We start from the raw sequence: 15,237 nt of genomic DNA, 5'->3' as shown, positions 1-15,237 counted from the left end.
CTGGATGCCATTTTTAAACCAATTGTTCAGTCCTTACCTACATATGTGAAAGACTTCAGACTTGCTACAAATCCTTGAACGCCTGAAAGAACAAATGCAACCTGCCAACTCTTTGCTTTTTTCAACAGACATTAAAAGTTTTACACAGTCATCCCTGATGAAGATGGTTTGAGAGCTTTAAAATATTTTCTTGATGCAAGACCTGAGAAGAACATTCCCACTGATATTCCCTTAAGACTGCTAACTTGTCTTAACTCTGAAAATGGAACCATCTTATTCAAACCTCTTTTTTTTTTTGAGTAATATACTGGACCTGCACCCTTACAATTTCTGACATACATTGATGACGTGCATGTAGCAATACTAAGAATATTAGAAGACCTCCAACTGTTCATTTCTTCATCACTCAAGAGAGTGAACGCACTCACCTATAAAACAATATGCTGTTAAGACTGCAAGATTTCCCTTGGTGCTGACTTATCATCCTACAAATAAACCAGTGGCTGGTATGCATAAACACTTCAGAATCCTTCAGGATGAAGCAGAGACCACATCCCTTTTTAAGGATCCTCCACTAATCTCCTACAGACAAGTCAAAAACATCAAAGACATGCTTGTCAAGAGTGAGATAAATGATCATTCACATAATCGCTGGAATTTTAGAACCCCATGGAATGAATGTCATGATTTAAACATATACTTTTTCATATATAAACTGGCTCCTCCTACCACTAATTCAGAAGCACTTTGCTAGCAAAGATGATGGAGGACCTCTGTCTGAAAAGGTCTGTTTCTCGACTTTTCTACAACTTTGAATCTCACTCTCTCCATATATATATATACACACACACACACACACACACACACACACACACACACACACACACACACACACAGGACATTTTGGACAGTGGTCAGATCAGTTATGTAGATCAGCTACATAACATTAATGTATACTGTAATAATGTATAATGTATACTTACTGTCCTGGAATCTGTTTGTTTGTATATATTTACATTTACATTTACTGCATTTAGCAGACACTCTTACCCAGAGTGACTTACAAAAGTGCTTTGTCATTTACTCATATAATACATCCTAGCCAGTGCAATAGGTTAGAGTACTGAGTACTAGAGTACTAGAATACTGTAGAAATACAGGGATCACTGCTGATGCCTAAAAGTGCAAAATAGAGTTTGTTAGACAACATCAGTGTAATAAACAATACCCTACAATAAGTACTATTTTAGTCAGTCAATATAGGAGCAGGGTCTGTTGTCATTTAAATATTCCACGAATAGTTGGGTCTTCAGTCTGTGTTTGAAAACTGCAAGGGACTCTGTTGTCCAGATAGCGAGTATAAGTTCATTCCACCATCTGGGACCCAGGACTGAAAATAGTCTCGATGCTTGTCTTCCATGAGAACTGAAGCACAGTATTTCAAGCCGAGCCATACTTGAGGTTCGAAGCACTCGAGGTACAGATCGGGCTTTGACCATTGACCTCATGTATGAAGGGGCTGGTTCATTTTTGGCTTTGTATGCAAGCATCAAGGCTTTAAATCTAATGCGTGCAGCTACTGGAAGCCAATGAAGGGAGCGCAGCAGCAGAGTAACGTGTGAACTTCAGAAGAATGAAGACTAGTCGTGCTGCTGCATTCTGGACAAGTTGTAGAGGTTTGATGGCTCTTAGAGGAAGACCAGCAAGTAGTGAGTTGCAGTAGTCTAGCTCTGAGATCACAAGAGACTGCACAAGCACCTGGGTAGCTTCCTGCGAGAAAAAGGGCCGAATCCTTCGTATGTTACAAAGGAGAAATCTGCAAGACTGGGTTAGATTTGTAACATGAGTTGAGAACGACAACTGGTTGTCCAAAGTTATGGCCAGGCTACGGGCAGCTTCGGATGGTGATACCAGGGAGTTCTCGAAGAAAACTGTGAGGTCATGGTAAGGGTTGGGATAACCTGGGATGTACAGAAGCTCATTTTTACTGGGGTTAAGCTTCAAGTCGTGGGCTGTCATACATGAGGCAACGTCAATCAAGCATGCTGAGATACGTCTGGAGACATGCGTGTCAGAGGCTGGAAAAGAAAGGTAGGAGAAATCATGAGAAGATATTACATCACCAATAGAACGAGTGCACAAAGAGAAGAGAATGGTGCCCAATACTGAGCCCTATGGAACACTAGTGGAGAGTCTACATGGTTTGGATGTGGATCCCATCCATGTCACCTGATAGGACCATCCCTCCAGATAGGATTGAAACCATTTCCATGTAGAGCCAGTCACACCAAGCCTGGAGAGAACAGAGAGAAGAATGTTGTGGTTTACTGTGTCAAAGGCTGCCGAAAGGTCTAGAAGAATCAAAACAGATGTCAGCAGCATGACGTTTCTCTGTCACTGCTATGAGGGCTGTTTCTGTAGAATGTGCCGGTTTGTAGCCAGACTGATTGGGATCATGCATGTATGAGGAAAAGAGACAATTGATTGTAAATTGCTCATTCAAGAGCTTTTGAGAGGAAAGAGAGAAGTGACATCGGTCTGTATTTGGTAATGTTGGAGCCATCGAGTGTGGCCTTCTTGAGGATTGGTACCACCCTGGCAGTTTGGAATGCAGTTGGCATGTATCCAGAAGATAAGGAGTTGTTGATGATGACAGATGAAAGAAAGCAGATCTCTTGAAATTGTCTGGAACAGAGAGGAAGGAATTGGATCCAGCGGACATGTAGTCGGATTGCTGGAAGTCAGCAGTTGAAGAATTTCGTCTGAGGAGAGAGGGGGAAAAGGGTCAGAGTAGGACGTTGGGGAATGTACACTGGTTGGAAGAGAAGGAACAGAAGAGAAGGACTGGCGGAGTCAGAGCTGGAGTAAGAGATGAGGAAGGAGGGGGAGGGGGAGGATTAAGGAGAGATTTAAAAAATAGTGAAGAGCATGCTTGGATCAGATGCTGATGATTTGAATTTTCCTCTGTAGTAGGATGACATTGTAGATGTTACTTCCAGTGAGAACTTGGAAAGGAGTGACTTGTATGAGCTGAGGTCTAATATATGTATTATATTATATTATATTACATTACATTAGAGATGGCACAGTACCAGTTTTTCTGAACTGATCCAATACCGATATCTTGCATTGCACAAGAAAGCACATTCTAGTGGGTGCTGGTTGTTTGGGCATTTAGCCAACCGTGGGTTTATGCAGATGGTGGTAAATCGGCCATCTTGGGGATACAGGAGTAGCTCTCCATCTTTGACACTGAAGGCAGTTATGCTGATGTAGTATGACAGCTTCCCTACCCCTTAGGATCCAGTATCTGCACCTAGTCTCACCAAGATATCTGGACCAGAATGATGTAACTTCTCATCATATTTCTGACTAACTAGCCATGTGACATTATGCTAAGAGTCTAATACTATTCAAAAAATAGCATCTAGATCTATATTCTCTGCTCTATGAAGTCTTCCTCGTACAAGACCAATAGCTTCATCATACTCAGGAGTGAGAGCAGCTATGTGACTTTGTGGGGCTATTGACCTGTTTGTAGGTAGACCATCTGATTCTTCTGGAAAGCTCTCTAGCCGAGCCCATTTGAGCAGATAAAGTTCAGTGGCTAAAGCAGCAGTGTCAGTCATGTCAGAATCACCTGGAGCACTGGTCACCCTGTGAAGGACCTAATGAGTGATTTTTAGGAGAGCTGACCCTATCTGGATTTGTGTGAGGTCAGGCTTCTGAGGACTACTGAGCAGTGAATTGCTCTTCATTATCCTCCTCTCTCTCAGGTCTGATGAGTAGAGATGGAGTCGAGTGCTTGTAGACAGAGTTTAATAATAAAAAAGGGGCCATCCAAAGGTATAGTCAACAAACAGGCAATAGTATGAATCCAGAAGGCAGAAGGCAAACAAATTCAGTGGGGAAACAGGCAACAGAGTAAATCCAGAATACAGGCAGAATAAACAGTAACCAGGATAACACACACAAATATAACAGCTCAGAAACGTATGCAGACTTTGCAATGACAAACCTAATAAATGGTAATTATATAGGAAGAAACATTAGGGAAAACAAGACACAGGTGAGACTAAAAAAAAAGGGAGAGTTGGTTCGAACAGGAGGCTTGTGGGTAATGTAGTTCATTGTCCATTCAGAATGCGTGACACTTTCGAGCCTCTAATAGAGGTAAGGCTGGCTATGAATCTGAATGTTGATAGAGAACTTGTTGGCCTTGCTGACAGCTGTGCAGTTGGCTCAGCTCATAGAGTCTTTCCCCTAGTTAGATCATCTGCTGGGTTATCAGCTGTATTCACATAGCGCCAGTAAGTTACTTCAGTGAGATTTTGCATGTCAGAGATCTGTGTGCCCACGAACACCTTATAACGACATGAATAAGAATGAATCCAATTCACTACGGTTGTTGACTCAGACCACATGATTATATCTCTGACCGGAATGGCCAACTCCACATGAAGACTCCTGCTAGTTGTGCTTCAAGTGAGAGCCACACAATTCTGGGCATGACATTGAAATCTGATTGCAGGAAGCCACCCTAGATCTAGCCATCACGAATGACATGTGGATGTGCTCTTGCGTGCACTGCAAACAAAGATAAGATACAGAACCATAGGCTCTTTCTGAAGTGGTGCAGATGATGTGTGCTTCTGTTCTGGATCCTCTATTATCCACACAAGGAAGAATGTAGCATCGGGGTATCTCGATTGAAGGTAGATATTTAAGCTTGCTCATGGAAAAAAGCAGCTGCTTGACTAAACATATGTTTAGCTTGTGATTTGAGCTGTAGCCTTGCAGAGAACTCTGTTAAGGTATAAGTTCTATCTGTTCCAGTTTGGAGCATACCATGGTTAAGGCAATACTCTACAAATCCATCACAATAGTTTCAGGGAGTTTACTGAGGAACCTATCCACACGGGAGTCACATCTTTGCCAACTAAAACATGCACTGATAGAGCAAAGCTATCAAAGGCCTCTGCATCACCTGTCCTAACAGGCTCTGAACGAGTTGACATATCTGCCTGTATCTTGGAGGGCCTGCATAGCTGTGGTCTATGGAGTGGGATCATGCATGGGATCAGATTACAGTGAGCACCTATAAGGTTGTCTAAGGCTGAATGTGGTGAATTGGTACCGTTGCTACTTGGATGTGGAGTGGAGGTGTGGAGTACAGTGGGTAAGCACAGTTGTGTAATATTGTGTCTGTGACCATTCCTCTGGTTTTAGCTGTAGATGCAGGGGTGCATCTGTTTAAGTCTCAGGGAGGAAGGGACTCAGAAGCCTCCTTCAGGTAGGCTGCAGTGGTATGTACCTTCTCAAATTCTATCTCATTCTCTTTCAATCATCTCTGAAGTAGTAACTGTTTGGTTAGGACCTCTTTGCTATGAGCTTCCTCGTCTAGATAAGGATTCTGCCTTTCCTTGTTTCTAAGCAGTTCCTCTCTCTGATGGAGGGCTTTGCGTGCCTGGCCATCTGGCTGCTGGTATTGTTTTCCCACTATGCATTCTTCTGTGAACTGGCACTGTAACTCTGCCAGCTCTGGGCATTCAATACCCTCGTCTAATTCCACTACCTCGACATCACTTAGCGCATCGACTATGGAGCAACCATACTAACTTATGACATCGGTCTGTTGCATCGGGACCTGAGATTAGTTCTAATTGAAGGGGAGATGCTGTGTAGAGGATGTGATGTTAGTGTTGCAGGTTTGGGGTGATACCCAACGTTATAATCATCATGGCAGGCTGGTGGATGTCTCTCCCACTGGGTTCGTGGCTGCACTCAAGGTACATCGGCACCTTTGTGTTCGGTATCCATAGCCTTTGTAGTTACCACCGATCAAGCTCAAAATACCATGAAGAAGAGATGATACTCTAGAGGATGCCGGCTTGTCGGGTACAAGGCACCTCTGGGCATTTCCCGTGCATAATTTTGTATGTGTGTGGTTTAGTCGCACTGGCACATCTACTGCTCCATGAAATTACGGCGTCACAGTAGGAACAGCAAATTAACATAAGAGACATACGTTCTTACAAGACTAAACCTTTTATTCCTCCCATTGCTTTATATTCACACACACACTGTCTCTCTGTCTAGCTGTCTGTTTCTACTCAGTGCTCCTCACTCCTGAAATTTACACTATAATTCGTCTGTATTTTTTGTCCTTAGTGAATGCAAGTGTAATCCCACGTCAACTTAATAATAGCCTTTATAATAGTTGTTCTTGTGAATTTCAGTGGTAAGTCGCTGTTCGACTTGCTACTCGGCAAACGCACACTAAATGAGTACACAGAGGCTACTTGTGCTACGTCTCTCATCACACAACCTGTGCTTAAAACCAATAGAAATTTCATCTAATAACGATTGTAGTATGATTATTCATTCTATACAAAATAAAAAAATCCATCGACACAGCTGAAGTTAGCTTCTCCAGCTTCTTATTCATAATTTCAGGTCTACCTTAACACTCAGCAGGCTAACGGCAAATAACGTTCCCCCCCTCCCCGCCTTTTTTCTTTCGTTTGAATTATATAGTAAAACCACATAGTAACTGACTTAATGAATTTAGAGAAGGAGAGTGCTTTACTTGTTCAAATTATTCTTTTTCCTCTCTGGTTCAGTTTCTTCTCCTTTCTCTGATCCTTTACCTAACGTCCAAACTGTTATTTTAAAGAACGGATTAAACAAATCGCCGTTCGTCACGGATCCACGGCAGTGAACAGTGCTAAAACGCTCGTTTGTCTAGTTTACATGCTCTCACTAGAAGGCAGCCCGTTCCCCACACTGGGTTATCAAAATCATGGAAATGGAAATCACACATGTGCAAGTTCATGGATATTTGCATTTGAACATAATAGGTTTTAATCGTTAATGGGGAAAAACGCCACACTTAAACTCTACAGCGGTCTATAAACCGTTCTCAAAGTAGCCCAGATGTGATCTGCTCAAGCTAACTTAGCTGTTATCTCATGCAGTGTGCTACTGCAGAACAATGCTATACTGTTTTCAGGCTGGAATTGTGATGGTATTCCTTATAAATTTCTTGACCGAGATCCGATCCAGCATTTTTTTTTGCTTATATGGTCCTGATTCTGATACATGGAAGAAGGTGATCTACAACAGACGGAATTCCTTTATTTGGTCATATATACATATACACGTGTACAGTACAATGAAGCACTTCTCTTCACATATCCCAGCTTCTTTGTGAGGTGGGGTCAGAGCACAGGGGTTAAGGTGCTTGCTCAAGGGCCCAACAGTGGCTGTATGGCAGAATGAGGATTTGAGCTCCGAACCTTCCGCTCAATAGCCCAAAGTCCTATCCACTAGGCTACATCGATGTTTATCTATAATTTATCTATCTATAAATTCCCTTCTCACCCTCCTCCAGGTGTCATTTTCCTTCAAGCTGGGGTCCTCTACCAGAGGCCTGGGAGCTTGAAGGTCTTATGTAGTATCTTGGCTGTTCCCAGACTGCACTCTCCTGGATGGAGATCTTGGATGTTGCTACTTCTTTCAGCCCTGTGGTATTTCTCATGCTTTTCAATTTCCTTGTTTCTTATGTTCCTATCACTTGGGATTGCCACATTTATCAGTATCTGTCACTCACACACGCACATACAGGTGTGTGTGCGCAGTTGTGCTTTTTGTGAAAGTGTCCTTGTAAGAGGAACCCTGCATTATTTGTCATTCCTCACTTGAAACGTGTAAGGGGAGTTGAATGGCCTGCATGTCAAGCAGCGCCGAGTTCACGGTAATGAAAGGACCCTGAACTCGCTCTCGTGGTCTGTCTCACACTCACACACAAGGCTACCTTTTTTTTTTTTTTTTTTTTAACCAAAGCCCATTTATTTTTTTACCATCTCCACATAATAAGCCAGTACACCATTCACAAAATATCAAGATTAAAATGAATCAGACAAGAAAAATATATTTGTCACCATTTTACATGATCAGTATTCTGTATATTTAGACACTACTATTCATCTTAAAACATGTCATAACACTGGCGACGAATCAAAATCTCCAGCTTGCACAATGAGCAGAATACAAACATAAGCTTCTATACATGCAAACTTGGGCTGATTTTCCATTCTTTTAAAAGATACCTTACAATAATGGTCCAGAATAAGTAGTCCTTTCACAGTTCTGTATGGCTTATAAGAGACTTTAAAGAAACATTTGGTTTACACGACAATAAATAATTCATTTTAAAAAATTGTGGCACAAATAGCACAAGTATGCATGAGGAAGATGCAATAATGCACAAATCTGCATAAAAGTAGAGTAGGGTTCCTGAAAACAGAATGCTAGTAAGTTTGGCAATTACCTTTAACAAAACGAGCAAAAAAAAAAAAAGATCAATAAGAGTACACCACATGATATTTCTGCATTTGACCCCCTTGTCCCAAATTTCTGGCACCATCTGAACTTCCACTGCAGTGTCACTGAATTGGTCGCTGCCACCCAGCAGGTTTGTGACTGGGAATATTTTACTGATACTAACAAAGGCCTTACACCAATTACTTCACCACAAGCAGCTAAACAACACACCAGACCACAAATGTCCACACCGTGCACGTTCAACACATACACAGACACTCGTGCACACACAACTTCACATTTCACAGCATTTTACACTTTGGATAACAGATCAGAATGCCTATTCAATAGCACAGTATTTATATAAAAAAGGGATATATGAATTTATGTCTACACTGAAAAATGTTGATGGAAGTCAACACAGCAGCAGGTGTTCTGAATTAATTGAGCAACACCAGTTGGCTAGTTCAGATGGGTGTGGGAATTATTTGGTTTCCTTGGTGACAGGACTATACTGTAAGAGCATAGGTATTATTTACAAATTGTAAACACTCCATAATAAGAGCCCTGATGTTCAGCCCTTTGTGTCAATGCACAGCGGCAATAAGTGACCATGGTTGCCTTTTGACTTAAGGCAGATGCACATCATAGCACACCCACAAAATTAATTAGACAGAGGAAAAATAAAAATGAAAAAGAATATTCCTATAGGACAATCTGTCTAGACATTTAAAACATTGTAATTATTATGCAAGGGCTCAATAAAAAGCCTTAATCAGGAAATACTTTTAGAATCAATATACATGCACATCAGCTGATGTCAAGTCATGGATTTTATACATGTCAGTAAAATGTACTCAGCATAAAAGATCTGGAGAACAAAGTCATCTCCTGTTTCAGTTTCCACTTAAAATTAATTATGAAAAGTGTCACACCTATTGCAACCTGTAGTATCCAAATATCCTGACTGAGGTTTTCTGTGTTTTCAGAAGGGTAGCCTATGTCTACTGTTTAGTGTGAATGTCTCATGTCCCCCACAGATGGTAATGTACAATAAAAATGAACTGATTGAATCTTAATGTGCAAACTTGCCTTTTCTGTGCCAGGTTGTTTCAGTACTTTGACCTGAACCTCACACAACAGAATCATTCCATCATAAATAGGCAAATGTCCAGTAACATCTCATTGGCTAAAACAAGTATACATTCACTAAAAAGAAACAAGAGTATAAACGATTTAATTGGCTATAGCTCTTTAGATAGCTCTCTGCTATGTAAACATCTCATGACCCCTACTCTCAGACCATGACCGCCTCATGGTGCTCTTGAACATCCCAAGGAGTCCACGAGCAGAGGAATAGCACGAAGGGAAAATGCCCTTAATGATGGTAGTGCATTTTTGGTAAACAATCAGCGACCAATTGGAGGACATGCACAAATACTCGAGTAGCCAAGAGTTGTGAGTGTGGGGAGGTCTGTGAGTGTGAAGAGGTCTGTACCACTGTGGGGAGGTCTGTGCAGGTTTTGAGGAAATATTTGCTGTGCAAAAAAGCGAAAGCGAGGGCAGGGTCCACAATTCTCTGTTACATCCACAATACCTTACTATTACTGCCAATAAACAAGACTGTTCCCAGACCATGCCCGATTTAGGCCTCTTCTTCAATTAACAGACAATATGAAGGCTGGGATATGGAGTCATTTAAGGCATCACATTTGATGGCTGTGTTTCTCCACCCTGCCTGGTTCTGAATCCTGGCAGGCGATTGGTGTAGGCCCTAGAGATGCAGGCCCTCCCCTGCCTTCTTCAGCCCAGAGCGAGGAAACATCGGCGTGTTGACTGTCTGTCACTCGCTCACTACAAAGCCCAGGGGCTGCTTAGTTGACTAGTTTGGCTACGACTTGCTGTCCGTGGACATAGTAATTGTCTCACTTTCATCTGCGATAGAAAAAAAAAAAGCATTACCATAAGACATGGCTAGACACTCAAGCACTACTGTTAGCCACAGCCAGTGAACTTCTTGCCTCTGCTCCTCTGACACATGGACCTGCTCACCACTGACACACACAGATGTCAATGAGCAACCCCACAACAAACAGGTCATGCCTCTGAGTTTAGTGGAATTTTACATTTGGGAAGAGCCCATGTTGGTCAATAAATTAGTGCATAGTTTACTACATACTAATTAGAATCAATTGTGACATTCTAAAATAGATGCAGCTGGATCTTCATCTACAGACAGGCATCTATGCATTTTCGAACCCACTACAACAAGCAGTATTTCATTGTCATGGCTTACCTGACTTTACAGTGACAATCTCCAGGTGATCATTGGCTTGGAGGTTGTCACAGAGCAGACGGTTTTGAGATTCACTGGGTGGGCTAGGCTGCTGGACTTCATCACTGGGGAAAAAAAGGATGACTGGATGGATGTCACAGAACATAGATCTGCATTTAGAAGACCTGCTGGTCTACTACTGCCCCCAAGTGGTAACAGTTCAAAACAGCACCGCACCTGAAGCTGTTGGGAGGTAGAACTACTGTTGGCTGTTCTGGATCTGTGGTCACCAGTCGGGTTGGGAAAATGAGGCCATCTCCCTGACTGCGAAAGAGGCAGGAAAAACTGAGAATGCTCCTTTTACTTCAACACCTAACTATGAAATAAAAACCTCTCTTGAAGGCATCTGCCACTTTAGTAAAACAAGAGGGGGATCGAGACCCATAGCACATACCCCAAGCTTACCTAGTAAAGATAGGCAGTGGCCAGTACTTCTTTTGGTCTCCGAACACTTGCACAATGTTTTTGGTGAAGCCCAGGGAGAATCCATTTTTATCAGGGCCGTTCCTAAACACAGGTGCCCGGAACGCCTCTGAGCGGTGAGGTGGCACAGGCATGTGGGGGGGGGGGCACGGGACGGGACATGAGAAAGAGGAGGGGTGCATCAGCACTTGCCAAGCAAATGCCATCATCGAGAGCTGTGCTGATATGGGGGTCACTTAGTTTAAAGCATATGGCCAGAGGGGAGGGGATGGTAAGTGTCTTACCTATGGTGGACCGGTTCTTCCCTACCAGCCACAGGTGGTAAGTGAAGAGTGAGAGGATGCTGATGCAGAACATGGCCGCCACAAAAAAGAGAAACAATACATGGAATTTGGCGTGAGAGTCGGGCAGCTCACTCTGAGGGGTGGGGAGAGGGGAGAAAAGAGAGGAAAGTTGTGAGACAAGGGTCAACAAGGGGTTAAGACACTGGCAAATCACGACATGCCACTCAGACAACCTGGAAAGGGACAACAGTCTCCTATTTCACAAGTGTGGGTATGCTCTAAGAACATCGGGAACTAACACCAGGTGATTACCTTCGGACAATTCTCTGCCGATTTCCTCCGGCAAAGCTTAGTGCAAACAGAGACAGACTGTTAGACGCAAGGAGAGGAGAAAGGGGGAAGGGCAAATTTATCACATGCAAATGCTAGGCAAGAAAGGCAAGGCTTTGGCTTGCCTGTTAGGGAATAAGGGGAAAACGCATCAAAAACACTGCATTCAAATGAAGCTACAAACCCCTAAAGCCCAAATCACTTCTCAACTAGCATCTGCAGGATAGTAAAGGTTTTTATGATGAAAGAGAAGCAGGAGAAGAGAAAATAAATTTTTTTAAAAATCACGCTACAATTATAGGAACTTAAAAAAAAGGGTGCATCTTAGTAGTCTACTCACTGTCCAAAACTTGATGAAGTACTGGAGGACAGTTGCAGCAATAAATAAACAATAAACAAGTGAATAGGCCAGAAAGAGGATGAAGAACTTGTAGTTGGAGAAGCCCACGCAGTTGTTCACCCTGTGGAAAAAAGATGAAAAGATAACAGCATTGACACATCAAAGACTAGTCATAAAAGATATAGGCAACATCTCCAAAGATGAGAGAACATTTTACTCACCATGGACAGTGATGATCCATCTTTAACACACACCTATAAATTTGTAAAAAAAAAAAAAAAAAAAAATGATAATGAACTAAGAGATTTCACCTTTATACAACCACATTTCCATTTTATCTTAAGCTATGGAAGTGTGAGAAAAAAATGTGATAACTTACTAAAAATACTTCAACCCTTTAATTTTAGCTAGAAAAACTATTGCATTGGTGTCCATGGAAGAGGACTTCTGAGCTGATCTGTAACCTTTCAAATAGCTCCTGTACTGAACTAAACTCCCTGTGGATGTGAAGACATGATCATCTTGCTTTCAGATGCCTCTCTGCAGTGTCCCAATCTCTTAAAAGTGATGCATTATTCCTGGTTTTGGAAAAAATACAGCCAGATGGAGTCCTTCTTCCATGTCATACTCTTGTAGACATTCTTTTTTCCAGAAGCATATGTGCACACACGTGTACACGCACACACACACCTAATTAATTAGTACTGACCACTGTGTTGCCTTACTCAAAAGGGAACTGTGTTTTGAGTAGCCAATAAAAGGTAACAGGACTATGGCTCACAGACTCACATGTCACATGCAGAGCAGTGATGGCACCTATCTGGTTTGATCACCTGGCAGCGGTCACAGTACCGGATGGCTAAGAGGAGGGAATAAATCAGGAGAGCAAAGTGTTGCATAATTAACTTATAATTAACAAAATGACAGCACCTACTTGTGGTTTTAACAGAGTTATGGATATTACACAATCTGTCTTGACATGGTCACCTAATTTTACTATTACTGATTGTGTGGCAATTTGCCAGATCTGCATTTGGGGGTTAAAAACTCGTTTCATTCACTTTCTGCAGATACTAACCCCCACCCACACAAAACAGCCTCAGCTTCATCTTGCCTTGATCAGGCCACAAACCACATTTAAGTGCATCACCTCCAGCTCCAGTGCGGGTGTAGAGTGGCAGGCTGCTGGCTGCTCGTTTCAGGATCTCCTGCTGAGTCTCTGGACGCTCCTCTTTCTCATACTGCTCCTTCTCAGCTTTGGGCAAGCAGAACTGATACACACACACACACACACACACACACACACACACACACACACACACACACACCCCTCCAGTTTATGCTTCTGTACTCAGCATGGCATCCCCACCACTCTATAATAAATCATGTATCAATCAAACAATCAGCTTTCAAATAGAAAGTGCTATACATTCCATAAGCCTGGAACCACTGAACTCTATGGGCCTTAAACTTGTTTGACTGATTTTCATTTAGCTTACCTCTTTGGATGGGTTCACAGGTCTTGTAAAGATGGTTTTCCAATAAGACCAAACAAACATGACGAACGAAAGGTGAAAGACGACCAAGTAGATAACTGTGAGGAAGAGTGTAGTGTTATAGTTAAACAGCCTTCAACGATTGTGAAACTGGCACTGCCAAAAATGCCATGAAGGGGAACTGCTTGCCATACAGTTCTATCAGAGTTCTATCACTATGTCTGTTTTGATTACTGATGCAGTCTACGCTCATCAGAAAAACAGAAACTCAGCTGCAATTGTACCAATCTTACGAACCCACATTTAATAACCACATCGGAAACCACTTCTAAAAGAAGAGTTGTCCTTATTTAATGGAAATATGTAATGATGCAGGTATTATTTTTTAAATTAATAATAATGAGCAAGATACTGTTAAGATTAAGTTAAAGAAAACATTGTTATCTATTCCTGGTTGTCTGAGCACTTACTTTTTTCGCCTGTGCTCGGAATTGTGACTGTAAGAGTATTAAAAAAAAAAAAAAAAAAAAAGAATATGTGTTTGTGAATCGTTCAGTAAAAGATTTCAGCATCACCCATTAAGGAGGAGGGGCACAAAGTTCATAGCTAGCTACCTAGAAAGCTAACTGACGTTCCACTATTAAGATAGACATGTCTTTAGTAACTTGCCTTTAATTGATATATTATCTCTCGAACCCACGGCTAAAAATGTGCCTTTTCTGCCCACAGAGACAGTGTTCTGGGAGAGTTAACAGCCCTATAGGACGGTAGCCAGCCAACAGGTTGAGTAAGAACTCGAACTCACCCAGCTAACTTGAGCCGGATGATTTACAAAGTCTCACTCCTAGCCACCTAGCGTTAGGTTACCTAGCTAGCACTGCAGGAGCTACAACAGCGAACGAAATCACGGCTCACCACCTCTTCGAAGTTCGAAAGTTTGGGAACGATCACTCAATTCGTCCAATACGTTTTATGGAAAATGTTAACCTAGCTAAACAAAGAATAAATAAGGAAAAGGTAGCTAGCTAGCTACGCAAGCTAGTTTGCTTTGCTACGGAAAAAAACACCAACTAACGTCACGCCAAGTATCATGAATACCGCTAGTGCGCGAGTAAAACATCTACACATTAATAAACATGACAAATCACGACTTGTTTAAAAACAAATGTACCACGATCATATTTTGCATGGTTTTAACAGCTATTAGCGACAATGTAGCTAGCAAACCGTGCAAAGACTGCCTAACAGTTCCAATCACTTCCTGGCTTTCAAGTTACCGAGCTAGCTAACGTAGCTATCTATCTGAATAAGTAGCTAGATATCTAAACCAATGGCGCTTAAATTAAATTAACTTCACTTACATATACACAGCTCCACCACGTAGGCATAATATGACCAACATACAACTAAAGCAATAAATATTACAGGTATCCATGCTAGACCCCGCTGACAGCACCTCAATACATGTGAAGGCGCCATCTTTCTGTTTCTAGACCACAAAGAGCGGCGTCGGGCGTCCGCTCCCTCAACTCGCCACACAAGCGCAACTCAAGCTCTATCTCGCTTTCTGATCGAAAAGAAAGTACGAGCTTTGATTCAAGCACCGTCCCCTTCATAACATTAAATCCCATCAGGCAAACGTATTTCCAACAGCCAAATATACTTGGTTTGCATAGTGCCTATAAATTTGGCCTTTAAAGTTTT

General features: G+C 42.0%; 1 protein-coding gene across 4 annotated transcripts; it reads right to left on the bottom strand.

Annotated features, from left to right (window-relative positions):
- Positions 1-7,117: 7,117 nt before the first annotated feature.
- zdhhc20b (zDHHC palmitoyltransferase 20b) lies at positions 7,118-15,153 on the bottom strand. 4 transcript variants are annotated; one of them, XM_027005254.3, is made up of 13 exons: positions 14,895-15,153; positions 14,004-14,030; positions 13,537-13,631; positions 13,188-13,308; positions 12,827-12,896; positions 12,259-12,291; positions 12,038-12,158; positions 11,680-11,715; positions 11,368-11,500; positions 11,066-11,192; positions 10,838-10,924; positions 10,622-10,725; positions 7,118-10,260 (listed from the first exon to the last, which is right to left on the bottom strand). In XM_027005254.3, the coding sequence occupies exons 1-13, from the start codon at positions 15,010-15,012 to the stop codon at positions 10,217-10,219; spliced, it is 1,116 nt and encodes a 371-aa protein (XP_026861055.2). In that variant the 5' UTR covers positions 15,013-15,153; the 3' UTR covers positions 7,118-10,216. The 4 variants fall into 4 exon arrangements, with proteins under 4 accessions (XP_026861055.2, XP_026861057.2, XP_026861056.2 ...); XM_027005256.3 differs by lacking the exon at positions 11,680-11,715; XM_027005255.3 differs by lacking the exon at positions 14,004-14,030.
- Positions 15,154-15,237: the final 84 nt, after the last annotated feature.

Source organism: Electrophorus electricus, chromosome 1 (assembly GCF_041902795.1).
Source record: "Electrophorus electricus isolate QZ-2024a chromosome 1, ASM4190279v1, whole genome shotgun sequence".
Taxonomy (NCBI): Eukaryota; Metazoa; Chordata; class Actinopteri; order Gymnotiformes; family Gymnotidae; genus Electrophorus; species Electrophorus electricus.
This window is presented reverse-complemented; position numbering and strand designations above follow the sequence as displayed.